Genomic DNA, 21044 nt, shown 5'->3' on the forward strand with positions numbered 1-21044 from the left:
AGTAGAATTGCTGGATCCCATGGCAACTTGATTTTTAGTTTTTTGAGGAATGTCCATACTGTTCTCCACAGTGGCTGTACCAGTTTACATTCCCATAAACAGTGGAGGAGGGTTCCCTTTTCTCACACCCTCTCCAGCATTTGTTATTTGTAGACTTTTCAGTGGTAGCCATTCTGACTGGTGTGAGATGGTGCCTCACTGTAGTTTTGATTTGCATTTCTCTGATAATCAGCAACGTTGAGCATCTTTTCTTATGCCTGTTGGGATGGCCTTGGTTTTCATGCCCTCAACTCCCCATTCCAGAACGTTCTTGAGCCTGCTCTGCAGGCTCTGGGTGGTTCTCATGGAAACTTGCTTTTAGGTGGCTGACAGGTGTGGATGAGCTCATTTCATGCTATCACATTGTAGGTGGACATGTGTCTCACGTAGGCTGAGGGCCACCTCTGTTTTGAACAAAGTCCTCTTGGAAACAGAAAAGAATAGAGCATCTCCTTGCTCCCTCTTCCCTGGTGGCTCAGATGGTAAAGAATCTGCTCAATCCCTGGGTCAGGAAGATCCCCTGGAGAAGGGCATGGCTACTCACTCCAGTATTCCTGCCTGGAGAATCCCCATGGACAGAGGAGCCTGGTGGGCTACAGTCCATGTGATTGCAAAGAGTTGGACCTGACTGAGTGACTAACACTCACTTTGCTCCCTCAGCTCACCCTGCAGCAGCTTCCCCAGCACCCTCCCCCTGAATCTGTCACCCAAAGTGATGGTCAGGAAGGAGTGAGGAAGCCATGTGCACATCCTTGTGGTGGCCTTTGGTGGCCTTCAGGGTCAGGAAGGGGACTCATCCTCTATGGACAGTCATAGTCAACTGAAAGTTTGTAAGCAATGGGAATTCAACTCAGCTAGGCTCGGGGGATTTATTGAGAGGCTCCAAGTAAGACTGTGTTCTGGTTATCAACTGCTGCATAACAAGCACTCCCAAACTTAACAAGTGAAATGCAATTTAGCATCACCTCTCACAGTTCTGGGGCTTGGCAGGGTTCTCTCATGGCTATAGCCATGGCAGCCAGGACTGGGTCCTCAGAAGGTGCCCCTGAGCTGGTTTCTCAAGACCACTTTCTTCACTCACATCTGGCACCTCTGGCTCCTCTATGTGGTTTCTTTCTCTACCAGCAGAGCCTGGACTTGTTCTGTGCTCCAAGAAGCCGAAACCTGAAGCTTCCAGACAATTAATGGCTGTCTCTGGAACCTGGCCAGGGCCACTTCTGTCATTTTTTCTTGGTCAGATCAGCAAGAGGGCAGGTGGAGAAACTGGCCTAAGTCTTGGAGGAGAATGGGAAGGTCACATGGCGTGAAAGCAGATGGGCTGGGAGATGCTGTGGCTTCTTCAGGAGATTCAGTCTACCACGACGATCTGGGTCCAGGTGCTTAGATGACGTCACCGGAAGCTCGTGTCTCCATCACTTTGGCTCTGTTCTCAGGAGGGCTTTCCAGGTGTGATAGCAATGTCCACTCAGAGCCTCCAGGAGTCCCTTTTATCAGCTGATGCATGGCCATCCCTGAACCAGTCACTGTGATTCAGACTGCTCCAGCCCTTGTGAGCCTGGGGCTGTGTAATCAGTCCGCTGTGTAATTAGTCCCACTTAACCTAGAGGACACAGAGGTTGTGGGGGGGTGGTGGTGGCGGTGATTCTCCCCAAGAATGCTGTGCTGGGTGAGGAAGGATGGATATCCAGGCTGCTACACCACCTGTGGGTCTCCTTGCCCTCCCCGCTGGCCACCGCTCTGGTCTGTCTTGAGTTATGAACGCGCAGGACATGGTGCCGAGTCTGCGGGTCTGGTCCTCTACCTGGAGAGATTCCCTGCCCATTCCTACCTGCTGCTTCTGCCCCACTCACCACAGACACAGAGATGATAATGCACAGCAAGACTTCCGCATCTGTAGGCATTTTTCTCCTCCATAGAATTCTTGAGAAACTTTGTTGTCTAATTCAGTAAGTGAGCTCTCTCCCAAAGAACGTCATCTCCATGACAGGATAGAGAGATGACAGTCGCAGATTCCAGAGCCAGACTGCCTGGTTCCAGTGTTGACTCCATCACTAGCTATGTGGCTTTAGACAAGTTACTTTACCTCTCTGGGCTTCAGTTTTCTCACTTGTAAAATGGGGACCATACTAATCCCTACTTCACAGGGTTGTTGGGAGGATTAAAAGAGTTAACTCAGGTAAAATTCTTGGGACATTTTATCTTGCACGAAGTAAGTTCTTAAACAGTAGAACTTATTTTTCTTTTTAAAGTGTTCTTTATATAGCAAGGACATTTATTTCTTGCTTGTTAAATGTTTTACAAATATTTTTTTCCTGGGTTGTCATTTGTCTTTTGACTTTGTCATGGCTTTAAGTTTTTTGGCTTGCAGAATTTTATAATATTTATGCACTCAAATGTATCCATCTTTTCTTGGGACAGCTGGAATTTTTTTTGTTTGTTTGTTTTATCAAGAAAGAACTTTCCTCTCTTTACTTTTGGGATGGATGAGGATTTAATGCTCGTAAGAAGAAGAAAAGTGTTGAATCAATTTGTCAATACTGCACTTCTTTTTCCTTTAGACTTTTTCTTCTTTGTATTGACAATTTCAAGCGCAAGAAGCAAAGTTCCTGAAAATACTAATATTAGAGGACTCATTGTGAATCTTTGAAGACTCAATGAAGACGTAAACTGATGTTTAAATACAAGCTCTTCCTCAGAGAGAAATGATTGTTTTGTCGGCCGAATGAACCAAAATGAAAAGCTTGGCTTGTAGAAACCATCATCTGCTTTGATCTTCCCTTACCTAAGCCCAAATTGAATGTTTTATGTTTAATTTTTCTTCCTGGACAGAAAGACATTCCGCCAAGACAGGATTGAGTGAAAGGAATTTTTCAATGCAGCTAAGTGTTTGGGAAAAAATGGACTTTTGTGAATCCCACTGGGACATCGTTTCATAACAGAAGTTTCACAATGTGCTGTGTTCCTGTCCCTGTGAAATTGGTTGTTTCTGAGTGGACAGGCAAAGCAAGAAGGCTTGGGGTTTAGTTTTCGGGCTCTGTGCCCCTGCAGTGGATGGCAGACAGAAGACCTGGGGGACCCCGGGCCTGGGACTCCCCTCCACCTGGTGCCTTTGCAAAGGCAAAGAAGAACAGTGTCTGGGACAGCCCAGATGCTCTCCGGACAACCTACCAAAGTCCTGTCATTTAGTTGCAGTGACCCGTGTCCCAGGGCACTTTTGAGGACTTTTTTCTTTCCTCAATAGCCCTAAGAACATACTCCTGGAGATGTGAAACTCTGCTCTGCAGTCTCTCTGAGCCTCATTCATTATTTCTCGTTTCATCTTTTTAAAAAAAAATTATGATATTGTTTTATGAATTTTTTAGAGACACGTGGTATTATGCTGTACATATTACTTTATTAGCTTTTAAAATGTATTTATTTATTTATTTTTGGCTGTGCTGGGTCTTTGTTGCCGCACATGGGCTTTCTCTAGTTGCGTCAAAGTGGGTCTACTCTCTAGTTGCGGTGTGCGGGCTTCTCATTGAGGTGGCTTCTCTTATTGTGGAGCTCACGTTCTAGGGTGCATGGGCTTTAGTACTTGTGGTGTGAGCTTAGTTGGTCTGTGGTATGTGGTATCTTCCTGGACCAGGGATTGAACCTGTGTCCCCTGCATAGGCAGGTGGATTCTTAACCACTGAACCACCAGGGAGTTCCAATCTTGGGCCTATTTTGATCAGCCCTGAGTAACTCCTCTTTCAGCATCCCTGAAGCCTGAACTAGGTTGAGGGGGCCAAGGCTGCCTGATTTATTTCCAGCTAGTACAAGCTGTGCCCGTCAGGTTGCATGCATTCTCTCTCTCTCACACTCACACAGTTTACTCTTATGCAAAGAAAGGGTAAATGTTACTGGAGTTGGAGAAGCAGAGTGGGGGTGATCGGGCTCCAAAGGGCAATGACAGGAGCCTCTAGCTGGTCTGGCCTTTGTCGGCCCTCCCTGGGGAGCCTGTCCCCCTCCCCTTCTCCTCCTTCCTCCCTTGTCTGCAAGGTGATCCTGGGTCAGGTCTTCACCATTAGGACTGGACTTGGCTGTCTTGGCTGCCAGGGCCTCCATGGGCCCTGCTTTGTTGGAAATGAACAATTATAGGTTTCATAACCTTTCGAAGTGGGCTTCCTCTTTGACTAAAAATGCTCTACTGGGAATCTATTGTAAAGGCATATAATCTGAGATGTGCAGAGAGGTTTAGTTTCCAGTTCGGTTTGGGAAATTAAAACTTGGAGAAAACTTATAAAGACTTAGTCATGGGGAGGTTGCTGTTTAAAAAAAATCTACAGGACTTCCCTGGTGGTACAGTGGATGAGAATCCTCCTGTCAATGCAGGGGACATGGGTTCGATCCCTGTTCTGGGAAGATTCCACATGCCGAGGGGCAACTAAGCCTGTGTGCTGCAACTACTGAAGTCTGCGAGCTTAGAGCTGGTGCTGCTGCTGCTGCTGCTAAGTCACTTCAGTTGTGTCCAACTCTGTGCAACCCCAGAGACGGCAGCCCACCAGGCTCCCCCATCCCTGGGATTCTCCAGGCAAGAACACTGGAGTGGGTTGCCATTTCCTTCTCCAATGCATGAAAGTGAAAAGTGAAAGTGAAGTCGCTCAGTTGTGTCCAACTCTTCGCGATCCCATGGACTGCAGCCCACCAGGCTCCTCCATCCATGGGATTTTCCAGGCAAGAGTACTGGAGTGGGGTGCCATTGCCTTCTCCGGAGCTTAGAGCTGGTGCTCTGCATTTAGAGAAGCCACCGAAATGAGAAGCCTGCACACCACAACAAAGAGTAGCCCTCACTTGCCGCAACTAGAGAAAGCCCTCGAACAGCAGTGAAGACCCAGTGCAACTAAAAATAAAATAAACATATAAAAAATGTACAGTTCTTGCTTACTTATTTGTTGCTTTACTTATTGGGTGCACCAAGCAGTTTGCAGGCCCTTAGCTCCCCAGTCAGCGATTGAACCTGTGCCCTCTGCAGTGAGAGCAGAGCCCTAAGCACCAGGTCTCCAGGGAATTCCCTACAGTAACTGTTTAGACTGTCATATTGTGCAGTTAAAAACAAAGATGACATCAAGGCATACTTATGAACATTGGAAGGAGTCTATGATAACACAAGTTTAAAAAAATGTGGCTTATAAACCAGTATGTATGAATTGGTTCTTTTCTTTGTAAAATGCTTATGGAAGAGGTTTTGGAAGGATCTGCCTTAATAGATGACATCTGTGCATCAGATTTTTTGAATCTAATCAGAGTTGGTCTCTAGTTTAGGGACCTTGGGCAAACCAGCCTTAGTTTCTTCATCTGCATAATGGGGGTGATAACCTCATTTTGTAATATTAAATTTTTAAGAGGTATATGCTGTGTTTAGTCGTGTTTGACTCTTTGCAAACCCGTGGGCTGTAGCCCACCAGGCTTCTCCATCCATGGGATTTTCCAGGCAAGAATACTGGAGTGAGTTGCCATTTCCTTCTCCATATTTAAGAGGACAGCATTTGTTTAAAACCCTTAGAAAAGTGTCTGGTACCCAGACACTTAATAAATGAGCTCTTAATAAATATTACCTGTTATTATTGTCTGTATTTTCTGCATTGAACATACATTGTCTCTAGAATGAGAAAAAAAATTACCTTTTGAATGAAAATCAAAAAGCAGGGAGACTGACCTGCTTCTATGAGGTTAAGGCCCATTCACTTTTCATTAATAATAACCGCACGTCTTTCCTGTCCTCAGGGGTCTCCTTCTCTTTTTTCTGGAAGACACAAGGAGAACAGTCCACATCAATCCCTTCTGCCTATGGAGGACAGGTCATTTCCAACGGGTTCAAAGTCTGCTCCAGTGGCGGCAAGGGCTCAGTGGAGCTATACACGCATAACAAATCCGTGACATGGGAGGCCAGCTTCAGCCCCCCAGGTAAGGGCGCCACTGGCCTGAGAGATGCTCGGGGAGGTCAGGGATGGGGGAAGGTGGGAGGAGTTCCGGTGTCCCGCCCCCTCCACCTCCTGATAGGAAGCGGATGAACCCAATGGATGTAGAGCTTCGGGGCGCTGTCCTTGGGGCACGTGAGCCCCTTCTTCGTCCAAGGGGCTGCTTGGGAAGACTTACTGGAAAGGGTGAGATAGCATCCTTTGCTTAGATGTCTGCCTGGTTAGTTAAGGGCCAGGATTCCGTCTGACTGCAGACAGTGTTACCGCGTCACGTTACTTAGTGCACGGGAGCTCAGTTTCCGTGCAGTGAAGATATTAACGATACCTCCTTCACAGGCTGGAATATAGCTCTCGGCCCAGTGCTTATTGTTTCTCCTTTTCCTGTCTTCCCCTCTTTCTCCTGCATCTTCCTTTTGCCTTCTCCTCCTCCTCTTCAATTCCTTTCCTCCATCTCTGGCCCTCCTCCTTTTTAGTGGTGCAAACTTGCAAATGTTTCGACTTTGATGTGAAAAAGCCTTTGGAAAAGAGGGGCTGATGATTGAGGGAAAGAAAGGATGCTGGAGGAGAGGCAAGGGCACCAGGCAGGGAGGGGCCCCGGGATTCAGGAAGGATGCTCCAGGACCTGGGAAGTGGAGGTGGAGGGGTGGGGAGCTGGGTGTGTGCAGATGTGCCTGAGATCCTAGGTGGGTGTTGGGAGGCCACATGGTTCTGTTCCACAGATTCCTGTTTTCTCGGGGGCACAGTGTGATTCTAGCTGACCAGGCAGGAGGGCAAAGGTGTGGGGCAGGCACCTGGGGGAGGCTGGAGGTCTGTGAACTAAGATGGAGAGAGGTGACCAGGGACTCAGAGCATCTTAAGGTAGCATGGAGGGGGCATCCAGTCCAGACTAGAGACTAGGAAGGGAATCTCACAGGTGGAAGGCAAACTGAGAGTCTAGAATGGTCTCCTCCAGGAGGAAGTGATGACATTCCTGACCTAGTTAAGGAAAACTCATTTTCTGGACCACTTCAAGGAAGGCTGCGTGTCTCCATTTTTTTTCTTTTTTTTTTTTTTAAAACATGGAGCCAAGCAGCCTGGGTCAGGTCTCGCTCTGTACCCTCTCTGCCAGCTGTGTGGACCCAAGTGCCTTACTCACCCACCCTGTGTCTCAGCGTCCTCACCTGTATCATCAGCACAGTGACAGTATTAGGTCAAAGGGCGACTGTGAGAGTGAAGTGAGTTAACACGAAAGGAACCTAGAAGAGAGCGGCGCCCAGGGAATACCGAATGCATCTGCCTGATTCTGCTGGTACTATAAGCTGGGGTCAGGCTTGTACCTCTGGAAAAGGGGCAAATTCAGTGCGTGCAGACTTCGAGAGAACTTTGCACGTCTGCCCTCTCTGATCCTCAGGGCCGGAAATCGTCTCTGCCTCGCCTCTCCTCACGGACGTGCACGTCCTGCACCTTGTTCACAGCTCTTATCATGTTCTAACTGCTATCAGTCTCTTATGTAACAGTCTGATCTCCCTGCCCCTTTGGGGCTGACACTGTATCAGGTACCGAGAAGGTTTCTTGGTATGTTTTAAGGTCAAATCTATTGAACCCTGATTGTTCATCTACCCAGAGAAATGGGGAGAATTGTAAATATTTCTGCCTGACATTGTGCTCTTATTTGTTCCTTGAAGGTATTTTCACATTCAAGGACAATGATACTTTTCTAAAAATTATGAAATGAAGAGAAACATTTTTATTTTTATTATTTAAAAAATTTTATGTATTTATTTACTTTTGTCTGTGCTGGGTCTTTGGAGAAGGCAATGGCAACCCACTCCAGTACTCTTGCCTGGCAAATCCCATGGATGGAGGAGCCTGGTAGGCTGCAGTTCATGGGGTCACTAGGAGTCGGACATGACTGAGCGACTTCATTTTCACTTTTCACTTTCATGCATTGGAGAAGGAAATGGCAACCCACTCCAGTATTCTTGCCTGGAGAATCCCAGGGACGGGGGAGCCTGGTGGGCTGCTGTCTATGGGGTCGCACAGAGTCGGACACGACTGAAGCGACTGAGCAGCAGCAGTGCTGGGTCTTTGTTGCTGTGTGTGGGCTTTTCTCTAGTTGCGGTGAGCAGGGATGTTGCTAGTCAAAATCTTGGACTTCTCTACCCACCAAAGCTGAATAAAAAAACAATATGAAAGCAGAGTTTGAAAGAAATAGAAAGGTGGCTTTAATTCTCAGCCAGCAGAGAGGGTAACACAGTAGGCTTATACCTTAAGAATTGTGCCCCCCCCCCCCACCCCATGAGGAGTCTAGGGGTTTATATAAGGCAAGGGCTCACAGTCAGGAGTCAGTGATGAGGAACAAAGGTGATAGGATCTTGACTTCTTCCTCTTGCATTGTTTCAAAGACTGTCATAAACTGGCTTCAGTAACCCAGTCATTGAGTCTGGCAGTTGGGTGGCTCTGTGGCCTTCTTTATGATATGTAACTACAAGGAGAAGGGTGTTGTAAGGATAAACACCAGATAAGGGATGTATTTAGCATAGAGTCAAAGGAAAAAATGTGAATTGTAGCTTCTGCAGAGTTAGGAGGCAGAAGAGCGAACTTAGATACAGACATGCAGAGTTAAGAGCAACTGAAGTAAAAAAAACTAGGACTATTCAGGCCTGCTCACTGTTCCCTTTATCTTCTTTGTTTTCAGGAAAGGGAAAGATAAAAACTCATTCTCTTTTTTGCTTTTCACTGCAACAGGGGCTACTCTCTAGTTACAGTGTGTGAGCTTCTCATTTGCAGTGGCTTCTCTTGTTGCAGAGCACAGGCTCTAGGGCTCGTGGACTTCAATAGTTGCAGCATGTGGGTTCAGTAGTTTTGACCCAAGAGGTCTAGAACACAGGCTCAATAGTCGTGGAGCATGGGCTCAGCTGCCCCATGCCATGTAGTATCTTCCCAGACCAGAGATGGAACCCATGCCCCTGCATTGGCAGGTAGGTTCTTTAACCACTGGACCACCAGGGAAGTCCTGACAGTGATACTTTGGACCTGTCTGGGATCCATGCTCTCCTGAGACTGAAGGTTAGAAAGTTGCCCAATCCTGAGCGAGAAGCCTGGGGTAACTGCTTATACATCCTATAAAGGGCCCCTTTCAGCAGCAGGTCACTGGGTGCATCTGAACACTCACTGAAGTGAGGCTCTCTGTGGGGCCAGCTGGTGTCAAAGTCCCGTGAAATTTCTTCTTGTGGGTCATTGTGGTTCTCATGCCAGAGCCATGAGTCACCACCAAGGCTCCTGATGAAGGGTCTGGAGGAGCCAGGAGTGGTCTGTCCTCCCCCAGGCTGCCATCACACGCTCAAGGTCAGGACGGAGTTGGGTACCGGTGGCCTGAGGGCTGAATCAGGCTCTCAGGTATGTCTCACTGACCTGCCTGGGGGTGGCCTAGGCTGGATTAAAAAATATTTTTGAACAAGTTAATTTTTTAAAATAAGCTCTCCTTTTTAAAAGTTTGCTTCCCTGGTGGCTCAGATGTTAAAGCGTCTGCCTGGAATGTGGGAGACCCAGGTTCGATCCCTGGGTCGGGAAGATCCCCAGGAGAAGGAAATGGCAACCCACTCCAGTATTCTTGCCTGGAGAATCCCATGGAGGGAGGAGCCTGGTAGGCTACAGTCCATGGGGTCGCAAAGAGTCAGACACGACTGAGGGAGTTCACTTCACTTTCACTTTTAAAAAGTTTTTTAAGTATTATTTTTTTGACATGTACACACTGGACTGAGCATTAGTTATTATTTTCATTTAACTTAAAATGGCAAAGGATATCTTTGAACAGGCTTCTGGGCTTTGGGGAGTGAGAGTAACTTCTTTCCTGAGCTCCTAAGACTGAGGGAAGTCAGATGTGTATTATGACCTGTGTGTGTGTGTGTGTGTTAGTTGCTCAGATGTGTCCGACTCTTTGTGACCCCATGGACTGTAGACCACCAGCCTTCTCTGTCCATGGAATTCTCCGGACAAGAATACTGGAGTGGGTTGCTATTCCCTTCTTCAGAGAATCTTCCCAACCCAGGGATCGAATCCAGGTCTCCTGAATTGCAGGCAGCTTCTTTACCATCTGAGCCACCGGGGAAGCCCATATTATGACTTAGGACTCAACCAATGACCTATATTGTAAGGGAGAGAAATGTGTATAAAACTAGGATAACCACTGAGTGTGGAGCTCGAACCCACGTCTTCAGAAGGTGTGTCTGCTCTTTCCCAGGCCACTACTGGACTCACGTCCTGTTTACATGGAAGTCCGAGGAGGGCCTGAAAGTCTACGTCAACGGGACCCTGAGGACCTCAGACCCAAGTGGAAAAGCGTCTCCTGCCTACGGGGAGTCCAATGACAACCTCGTGCTGGGGTCTAAGCAGGACCAGACCAAGAGCTACGAGAACAGAGCTTTTGACGAGTTCATCATCTGGGAACGGGCTCTGACACCGGATGAGATCGCCATGTACTTCACAGCTGCCATTGGTCAGTGAGAGGGGAGGGGCTGCAGGCCGGGTGTGACGTAAACTCTGGGGGGCGGGGACTTTCCTATCTACCGCCCCTTTACCCGCAGCAGATAGTTCTCTGCTCTCTCCTGCTGGGCTGTTGGTACTGCAGGGTGAATGCGTCCTGATCAGTTTTTTCTAGAACCCCTTCTCCCTAAGATGGAGGAATTCATAATTTACCAGAAACACACTGAGGCGAATATTCTCATGCTGGTCACCAGGGAATTTTTGAAGTTTGTGATAGATGGTTATGGAAAGTTTTGGGAAGCAAGTGTTCCCGGTCCATTTGATGCACAAATGTTTGCCATATCCCTTCCGCGTGTCAAACTCACCCATGGACCCTCAGAGAGCACCCCTGCCCACCTCCCTTCCTGCTCAGCACAGAGCGGTGGTTCAGATCAGGGACCTGGTGGACCGGCAGACCTGGTTTCAAAGTCTCACGCAACCACGATGAGCCGTGGGACTTGGGAAGTCACTTTGTTAAAAATTGAGCTAAAATTCATGTAGTGTGAATGTCACCATTTTACAGTACACGATTCAGTGGTACTTACTATGTCCACATGTTGTGCAACCATCCTCCCCAGAGAAACCCAGCCCCCATGAGCTGTCCTCCCCATTTCCTCCTCCCCTGTCCCTGGCAATCACTAACTTACCTTCTCTGTGGATTTACCTATCCTGGATAGTCCATATAAGTGGAATCATATAATATGTGACCTTTTGTGGCTCAAGTGATGTCACTAGGGAATCTGTTTTGGACTTTGCCTTCTTTTGTTTTCTTGTGGTGCCAGGATGGCTGCCATTCCCTCCAGGAGCACATTCCTCCCCCCACCCCCCTATCCCCACGAAACCTTAGCAGGAAACAAGGAGCTTCTTTTTTCTGTCATCCACTACAACCCGGCTGGCCATCACTGTTGTTGGCCCACACTGACCACGAACCAATTACTGTGGCTGGGGATGTGGAATATTCTGATTGGCTTAAGCCTGGCTCACAGTCCACCCCACTGAAATGGCAGTGAGGTCAGGGCTCCTCGCACCAGTCCCCCTCCAGAGCACAGTCAGGGCGCTGATCTCGGAGCCACTGTGCAAGCAAAACCAGCCTATATCCACAGCAGCCTCTGATGTCTCCATCTTTCACTGAGAAAACAGAATTCATTCCCTTTCACAGAGGTGACACAAGACAAAATATACCGTCCTTTAGGAGGAAAAAGGATATCAATCGACAGCAGTTTATTGCCTAAGATTCCGAGATTTGTCACCGAGAGACCAAGATAGCATCTGTACTTGTGTTATTGAGAGTCTCAAACGACTCCTGCCTCCCCAGGAGCTTACTGTTTTAGCATCACTGGAGAGAGGCTTTAATGTTCCTGGCCCTTTTAGCTGTCACAGCAAAACCTGTCACCAGGACATCTCTGGCCTCAGGGATGTGGCCTGTCAGTCTCCCCATCCCCACCTCCACCCCACCCCTCCACCCCCCTGCTGCCACCATGCAGTGTGTCAGGAAGTCCCTGCAACTGAACCACGTGTGTGTGTTCACCCTCACTCTTCACATTTGGGGAGGGCTCTGTGCAATTTTGGGAGACTGGAGAAGTGTTCTCTTAATACTTGTGTATCCTGGGGGCTTCAGGTCCTACCTTTACTGAACCAGAACTGGACTCCTAATCCCACATCACTTTGGGGGTTTGGTTCTGAAGATAGAGGCCATGATGTAAATCCTGTATTGAAAAGTGTCCCTCAAAGACCCCTCAAGACCTGGTGTGGGGCTCCTGGACCATTACTTAGTCCAGCTCCGCTGGGTTCAAGGCAGCGGTGCTCAGACAGACATCTAAGGCTGAAATCCAGCTGCTGTGGTGCTGTGCCCACAGGACAGGGTAGAACCTGTTCTTTGCATAAAGATCTGTCTGTACATGAAGCTGTGAGCTAGGCTGCAGGTGCCCAATGGGGGAGCATTTCCCTGGGTGACCTGTCTGGAGGGGGCCCTTCTCCTAATCTCTTAGCTGTTGACAAACAGGCAGAAAACAGTAAATCATGGCACATGTTTTGTCTTGTTTCTTTTTGCCTGTGCTGGGTCTTCGTTGCTGTGCACGAACTCTCTCTGGTCGTGGTGAGTGGAGGCTACTCTTCCTTGTGGCGTGCAGGCTTCTCATTGTGGTGGTTTCTCTTGTTGCAGAGCAGGGGCTCTAGGCGAGAGGGCTTCAGGAGTTGCAGCTCGAGCACTTAGTTGCCCTGTGGCATGGGGGAGCTTCCCAGACTAGGGGTTGAACCTGTGTCTCTTGCATTGCAAGTTGGATTCTTAACCACCGGACCACCAGGGAAGTCCCATGGCTACATCTTTGGTTTTGGATGTCTTGATGATTGTGGGCGTTCATAACTGACCGCATGGGGTCTTTGAATAGAATCCTTGGGATGGGAGGGGCTCAAGAAGATGGTCTCCCCACCACTGGACTCGGTTCCAGTGTCATCTTGCTGGAAGGGAAGGGGCCAGGTTCCCTGTCTGTCCCAGCCCAGTGATTCACAACCCTCTGTATTTTATGTCTAACTAGTCCACAGGGTGATGGAAATCCATTTCTTTTGCTTTTTTATTTATTTGAAATTGGTGCAAGCTTGTATGAAATCATCTTTTTATATGATGTTTTGCCTGAAGGGTGTTTCCAAGCAATTTAGACTATAAATGGAAAAATAATTTGATCTGTGAAAATCCATACAATCTCCCCATTTGGCTGATTTATTACACCTTTATCTTTCCAGAAACATTCCTACTCACAGCGTTCTCAGGGTCTCTTTGTTTGTGTCTGAAACTGGTAGATTTTTGTTAAAAAAAAAAAACCAAATAGGCCTTCCTGAAGGTGAACAAAGTGACCATGTTTCAGTTCTTAATTAAGTATTATTATTATTATTATTTTTCCAGGAGAGCAGCTTTTGCTGTCTTCAACATCTCCCAGCTTCTCCGTGACACCCACAGTGAACACCATGGTGAGCAGATGCGTTTAGTTTTGCCCCCCATCTTGGTGATGTCTTTTTGCTTGGACTATGTGCCAGGAGAGTGGGGATCCCATTAGACTGACTGGCTCTGTCTTGGTAGCCAGCGTTAGCACTAATTCTTGACGCTCAACATGACTGAAGGGAAGACCCTTGGCTCCCCGCGACCTGTAGCCTCAGGTGCCCACATGGAGTCAACAAGACTTACCAGGGATCACCCAACATGAGGCTGTTTCTTGGTGCACTTGGCACCATGACTGGAGAGCGAGAAGGAGGTGTCCTGGACACTTAGCTTCTCTCTGTACCATCTTCTTCTGATGTTTGAGGAAAGGATCCATTCCTTTAGAAAGTGTTCCCTTCTGATATGAGCATTTGTAATCAATCAACTTTCCTTCCATGAGAACTTTAATGTAATAGCGAAGGAACAGACTCTAGAACCACCTGTTTGGGTTCAAATCCCAGTTCTCTCATTTATTTCTGCATAAGCCTCTCCATGCTTAGTTTCATCTATCAATCGCGTGTGTATTTCATGAGGTTGTTGTAGGGAGGAAACGTTAATATATGTTAAATGGTCACAAGAGCATATAGGAAGCACTGTCATCATGATTATTACGGTGTGAGAAGTATGAGGCCCAAAGGACAGACTGAACTTCTGTAGACATCTTGGCTTTAGTTCTTAACAGGAACTCGTGTCACTGATTTCTTTCAGGCGCCCACCGATGCCTACCATCCCATCATAACCAACTTGACAGAGGAGAGGAAAAACTTCCGGAGTCCTGGAGTTGTTCTGAGTTACCTTCAAAATATGTCCCTCAGCTTACCCAATAAATCCCTCTCAGAGGAGACGGCATTCAACCTCACCAAGGTAAAGGCTATGTGATTTCTGTGCCCAGTCGATCAGGGATGGCAAACTGCCAGACCATGGCTGACAAGTGTGTCTTGTTTGACCTACATGGAGCTGAAAAACTCAGAAACTTTTATATGGAAGTCTGGATTTCAGAATTCTCATGAACAGCCAGATGGCGTGGACTACGCACTGTGTAGTCAGCTCTACACAGCTTGGTGGAATTTCCTTCAGATGAGACTCGACTCTTCATCTCCTTTTCCCAGTGTCCAGCCAGGCTGGCCTGTCTCTCCATCTACCTGGTCCCTTCGCATGCCTAGTCTCTTCAGTCGTGTCCAATTCTGTGACCCTGTGGACTGCAACCCACCAGGTTCCTCTGTCCGTGGGAGTCTCCAAGCAAGAATACTGGAGTGGGTTGCCAAAGCCCTCCTCCAGGGGATCTTCCTGACCCAGGGACCAAACCCAGGTCTCCTGCATTGCAGAAAAATTCTTTACTGTTTGAGCCACCAGGGAAGCCCCACTTGACCCCTGTAGGCATTTGAATTTGCAACTCTGGCTCTAAACTCTGGTACCTCCCTTGGCAACAGCTAGAATGCAGAGTTGGGTCTTTGGCAGATTTAGCCATGGGGTCATAGTGTGACCCCAATGCTGTGACACGTATCTCAATGGGAATTCCCAAAGTTATTGAAAACAGTGAATGCACTGTGTATGGCACGAGAACCAAGGTACTTTCTCTTTACATTCTCCTTAAGATCTTTCCAGGTCAAGGTAGAGGAGGATCCTGGGCTTGTATGCGCCTGATAACTTCAATCTCAGCACAGGGCTCTTGGCTGCTGATATCCAGAGAAAAGGAATGTGAGACTATCACACTTCAAAAGTGTAGATAAGGGTTAAGAGCAGGATGTATAGGGTCTGATTGCTGGGCTGAACATCTCTCTGCTGGTTTCTTACTGTGCACCCTTGGTCAAGTTACTTTATATCTCTGCCTCACTTTGCTCATCTGAGATATGGGGAGATAATAGTAGGACTTAACTTTATTGGGTTCTTAGAAGGCTCCTATGTGCATAGTATGACTCTGGCACTTTTTAAGAGTTCTCAATCCTTCCTGGTTTCCTTGCTGATGACTAACCCAAAGAAGCAGCCAAAGAAGCACGGGAAAGCGTGTGTTCATTAAACAAGACGTCTTGATTTGCTAGGAGGCATTTGTGCCAGTAGCTCTCCTGCCCAGGTGAGAGAAGCAAGAGTAAGCCTTCTAAGATTTTGTTCATTCATTCATAGAATGTGGTAAGTTCTGGGGATCCAGGATGACCAAGAACTACTTCCTGCTTCCAAGAGGCTCAGGACTGAGAGGGTGAAGATGGACCATGGAGCCTGAAAAGTGTCCTGAGCTGCAGCCGCTCAGTGACTCTGGAGTCAGGCAAGCCTGGGTTTAACCCTTAGATCTATGCTGTTTTCAAGCCTCAGTTTCCAAGTCTGTGACATAGGGATACTTCGATGACCCAAGTCTGTCTCTGTTAGAATGGTTTTGGTTGCAAGTAAGCAGTAATATGACCAAGTATTGTTAAAATAGGGGCATTTAATTGCTTCACTCCAGGTTTGATTACTTCAGTCTTTCATTCACAGCAGGGATCTAGGTGGCAGAACTGCAGTTCCCTTGGCATTCTATTCTATTTCCAAGTGACTGAAATGGCTCCAAACACCACACCTCACTGACAAAGACCAGGAGGAAAAGGAAAGGCAGGGGGCACTTCTGTCTTTACAGGGCAGGAAATTCTTTCTCGTGGTTCCCCTTGCAGTTCCCCTGACATGACCACGCCTAGACCAATCACCAGCCAAGGGAACGGAACTGGCTTGGTGGCTCAGCCAATCTCATATGGAGAAATGGGCGGGGCCAAGACAGCCCTGTATAAGCACTTCCAGGCTTCCTGCAGGAAGTACTTCGGGTTCTTCAATTGAGCTCAGTGGGTGGGAGTGAGGCTCCCCAGAGGGAGGGTTGAGGCCCTTCTGTAGTCTTGCAGGGATGTCTATATGGGAACATAAAATTCCATGCACGTCTACACAGGAAACTGTTAAAGCTGGGTGATTTACTCTTTCAACTCCCCTGTTTCCCCTCAGATACATTGGACAGTGTCAGAGGTAGCAAAATCAAATGCATTCAGGAGCCAGAGGAACAAAGTAAATGGATATTAGGTCGGACAGACAAGAAGGAGGAGTAGAGACTGTGGCTCACCGGGAAGTACCCACCCATGGGGAGTAGCAGTGAGCTTCTCGAAAGCCTCCTGATTTTAACCATTATGTTTACTTCTTCTGATTTTGCAAGCAAAGAAAAAACCCAGAATTTTAAAATGGAATCTCACCCATTAAAAAAAAAGAAAAGTGGGCAGCTAACAAATTTAAAAGCAGTTGTGTACAAACCAAATAAAAGACCTTTATGAATCGGATGCAGCCTGTGGGTCATCAGTTTGAAACCTCTGGTGGGGGCCGTGTGGGGATGGATGCTTGACTCTGAGTGTCCTGTAGAGGAATCATGTGGATTTACCCCAAACCCCACCAATTTGGATTGAATGAGAAATAAAAATCTTTGGCATCCATTATCCAATTCTCCACGATGTCCTGGCTTCTCACCACCAATAGTTGAACAAGAAAGTGAAAAGGAATTTCTTATGCTGGGTAATAAGGTGGCCATTAGCCACACGTGGCTCTTGAATACTTGAACTGTGGCCAGTTGAAATCAAAGTGTAAATACACACTGGAGCTCTAAAGTTTAGTGTAACAGACGAATGTAAAATATCAAACTGGTGATTCTTATATTGATTGCATGTTGAAGCGATATTTTAGCCATATTTGGCTAAGTAAAATATATTATTAAAAAGTAATTTCACCTATTTTCTTTTAACTTTTAAAAATGTGGCCACTAGAAAATCTAAAACAAAAATTCGGTTGCATTATATTTCTATTCAAATGAACTGCTCTAGATCAGGAGTCAGCGATGTAAATACTTGCCACTGACTAATGAGTGTCACCTGGAGCAAATAAGATCCCATCTATCAAAGTGCTTTGTAAATATAACCTGATGCACTGATGAGAGCTATTTTCGTTTACTGCTGTATGTATGCAAAACCCAGCCTGTGGTTGATGGAGATGAGAAAATGAAAGGTCTTATGATTTTGAGGCTTAAGAATATATGCTAAGCAGTGTCATCCTGTCTGCCTTTAGACTTTCTTAAACACCGTGGGAGAGGTTCTTCGTTTGCCCAGCTGGTCTTCTGTATCAGAGGTAAGAGAAAAGAACATTTTGGTCTTCAGAAGTACCTTGGGAACCATTTTGTCTTCCTTGAAGTGGCATAAATATGGCCCAGTTCACATCTATAAGAGAAATGATGCATCTCTCAGTCCTGAGATCTGGGATATTAGAGCTCATTTCGACAGGATATGTGATTAATTTTCAATGCTCTGTTTTCTCTGTGGATCAGAGCTCTGCAAACATCAGTACATGGTGCTGTCCTCAACACAGAGCAGGGAAATGGTTGGATTTCTTCATGAGGAATGTATGCTTGTTTATCATTTTAGTAGTTTTCTTTTTTTTTTACCATCACATTGTCGTTGAATGATAATAAAACATATTTGATTAAAGATCACTGTATTAAATGAGAAAAGTCAAACGTGTGACAATATACACTTCATGATTATGAGTGATTATATGTAGAAATCAAAGCAGCTTCTCCTTTTCTCTGTACTCTAAAGAATTAGGAGAATGAAATGCTTTTTCTTTTCTTTTTAAAAATAACTTTCCTGATTTTACTTATTTAAGAAATAAAACAAGTGAATATGTTTGGAGTAGTTAGAAAATACAGATAATAAATACATATAAAATAAAAATCACCTGAAATTCTCAGACTGAGTGATAATGATTTTTCATATTCTTATATATATGTGAAAGTGAAAGTGGAGTCGCTCAGTCGTGTCTGATTCTTTGCGACCCCATGGACTATATAGCCTACCAGGCTCCTCCATCCATGGGATTTTCCAGTCAAGAGTACAGGAGTGGGGTGCCATTTCCTTCTCCAAGGGATCTTCCCGACCCAGGGATCGAACTCAGGTCTCCTGCATTGTAGGCAGACGCTTTTACTGTCTGAGCTACCAGGGAAGTCCTATATATATATATATATATATATTTCTTACAATCTAGTTTTCAGTTCTCTTATATGTGTATAATAGAAATTTCTCTCTCTCTTTTTTGGCCACAACATGTGGTTTGTGGGATTTTAGTTCCCTGACCAGAGATTGAACCTGCACCCTTGGTAGTGAGAGCACAGAGTCTTAACCACTGGACTTCCAGGGAATTATATAATTCTTATATGCATATATATTCTATAAATATGCTATCTGAATTCACCAGTTTCTCTTTATTTAGGATCTTTCCTAATGATGTTAAGTGTTCTTCAGCAACGCTGTATAAGCAGGCTAGGTTAGGCTATGTCGCAGTAACAAATGGACTATACATCCCAGTGGCTCCACGCAGTGGACATTTAGTTCTCACCCGTGCCAAATATGATGTGAGTCCGGGGAGCCTCTTCTCTGCCCAGTGACCTGGTTCCTGGCTCTGCCCATTTTCTGAGGCTACTGTTTCAACATGTGACTTCCTGGGTTGCCCAGCAGGGGTGGAGAAGCGGGGAGGAGGAGAACTCTTGACTGTCTTGCCTGGAAGGGCTGCAAACACACCATTATTTAAAGTACTCCTTCTCCTGAACTCCTATAATGTTTAAAATGTATCTGCCAGTTTGTGGCAGAATGCCCTCTCCTTCTCATTATGAGTGAGATTGCTCCAAGATTTACACCTGAACTTTTTATTTGAACAGCTTCAAATAGAATGGGATGAGACTTCACAGTGGCAAAGGAAGAGAAAAACAGTCATGAACTTAAGATCACTATAATATTCCCTAGAAACAAATTCTGTTTTAAAAGACACAGTCCTCCAAAGTTGATGATTTCCAGGGGGACAGAACTGCCACCTAGAAAGCTCCCAGAAGATGGCCAAGGAGAACCTGAGCAAATATACTTTCAGCATCATTTTACATGAACTTTTTCTGAATGCTCTGCCACAAAATATGAATAATCATGAAACTATTCAGACTCAGGCAGGCTCTACTGTGCGTTAAAGGGAAGGTATGAATCAGCCATACCCAACAGAACTGCATGCCAGAAACACAGATTTTCATGTGCTTAACTGTGCTTGGCTGATTGAAGTCAGGCCATGGGCCTGAAAGGAAATATCTAAAATTGGCCTCCATGTTCTATTTCCAGCTCATTAGACTCTTATGGAGCATATGTTTGTGAGAGAACGCCTGGGACACTTAGCAACAGATGGATGCTTTTTTCAGAAGGGCGGGAAGGAGAGAGGGGTGTGATGGCAGAGATTCACACACCACACCCTCAGGGGAACTGAGATGCCCCCTCCCTGCTAGACGTGTGTCTGAGGATAAGGGGCAATCAGCCCAGTCTGAGCGGGCTGCAGAGATATAAGGTGTCCTAGAGGGACTCCCTGCCTCCTTGGGGGCAGCGCCCACTAGGATCGCCTCTGCTTTGGGGACTCCGAGTGGAGAGGCCCTTGGAATAAGGAAGAGACACACCAGGCTTGTCAGGGAGGCCAGGGGTGACTTGGGGTGCTGGCACCTCCAAAGTACCCTCCCCTTTGTGGAGATTGGGACAGAACTGCTGTCTTCATCCTGGAGGGTGTTGGGAGCAATGAGCCCCCTCCTCATGAAGCAGAAGAGGATGGAGTAGGGGGTGCAGATCAGAGAGATGCCAAGGTCTGCAGTGAGTTCAGAGTGGACCCAGGACCAGGTCCGGTTACTGTGTGTCTGAGCGTGGAAGCCTTGGAGCTGATGCTCTGGTGATGCTCGGGGGTCAACTTCAGCCAGTATTCACGTTGTGTGAACTCTGCTGGGCTGGGTGACCTCAGTGGTCAGACCTCCGCGCCTGTGAAATGAGTCAGCGGTGTGACTGTTTCTCCTCTCATCTGGTCGTCGTGAGGCCAGAGCTTGGCCGGAAACATCACTCAGCCAATGCTGGGTGTCCTCCTTTGCAGGAGTGTTGACAGTGAACTTGAAGCTTGATCTTGTGCGTTTGTGCGTTTGATGCCTCCTACTCATGCACGTGCTGAGTGAACACCATCTTCACGTCTCCTTCCTGTCATGATGTTGTTTCAGGACAGCGCTGTGGTGCCGGGCTTGATAGACACCATCGACACCGTCATGAGCCACATAACTTACAACCTGCAGGCAAGCAAGCCCCAGGTCGCCATCGTGGGTTCCTCGTCCATGGCAGGTAGCTCAGCAGTGGGGGTGTGGGTGAGGCTGGCTGTGCGGCAGGCGAGGGCGGGTGGAAGCAGCGGGTGCAGGCAATCCCACCTGCTTGTTGAATTTTGCTGCACTCCTGCATTTTCTTGCATGCGCCCAGGTACACACAAACCTCACACGCCATCAGTGGAGATGCACCTCTTCATTGTCCTAAACTACGTTGTCTGATGTGCAGTGACATTTTGGAGGAAGACAGAGTTAGCTCGGAACAACCGTGCTCAGTTGGGATGTACACACAGGACCACGGGAGCCTTTGAGACTGACTTAAGGGCCAGATTCATCTCGGGTGACAGCTGTCTCAGTGCAGGGCAGGAGATGAGCAGCAGCAGCCCCTGGAGTGTCTGTGGGGTACCAGGTTCCCTAGGGTCAGCTGCAGGTTTCTCCAAGA

The 21044-nt window shown here is 47.0% G+C and overlaps 1 protein-coding gene across 2 annotated transcripts in view; it reads left to right on the forward strand.

The window, feature by feature from the left end:
- ADGRD1 (adhesion G protein-coupled receptor D1) overlaps positions 1–21044 on the forward strand; it is a 177638-nt gene that overhangs the window by 22853 nt on the left and 133741 nt on the right. For both annotated transcript variants that reach the window (XM_006063071.4, XM_006063072.4), the window contains 6 exons: positions 5788–5967; positions 10204–10458; positions 13384–13448; positions 14164–14319; positions 17515–17574; positions 20507–20624. In XM_006063071.4, coding sequence (XP_006063133.4) covers positions 5788–5967; positions 10204–10458; positions 13384–13448; positions 14164–14319; positions 17515–17574; positions 20507–20624 — 834 coding nt within the window. The remainder of the gene's footprint in view (positions 1–5787; positions 5968–10203; positions 10459–13383; positions 13449–14163; positions 14320–17514; positions 17575–20506; positions 20625–21044) is intronic.

Source organism: Bubalus bubalis, chromosome 17 (genome assembly GCF_019923935.1).
Source record: "Bubalus bubalis isolate 160015118507 breed Murrah chromosome 17, NDDB_SH_1, whole genome shotgun sequence".
In the NCBI taxonomy this organism is placed as follows: Eukaryota; Metazoa; Chordata; class Mammalia; order Artiodactyla; family Bovidae; genus Bubalus; species Bubalus bubalis.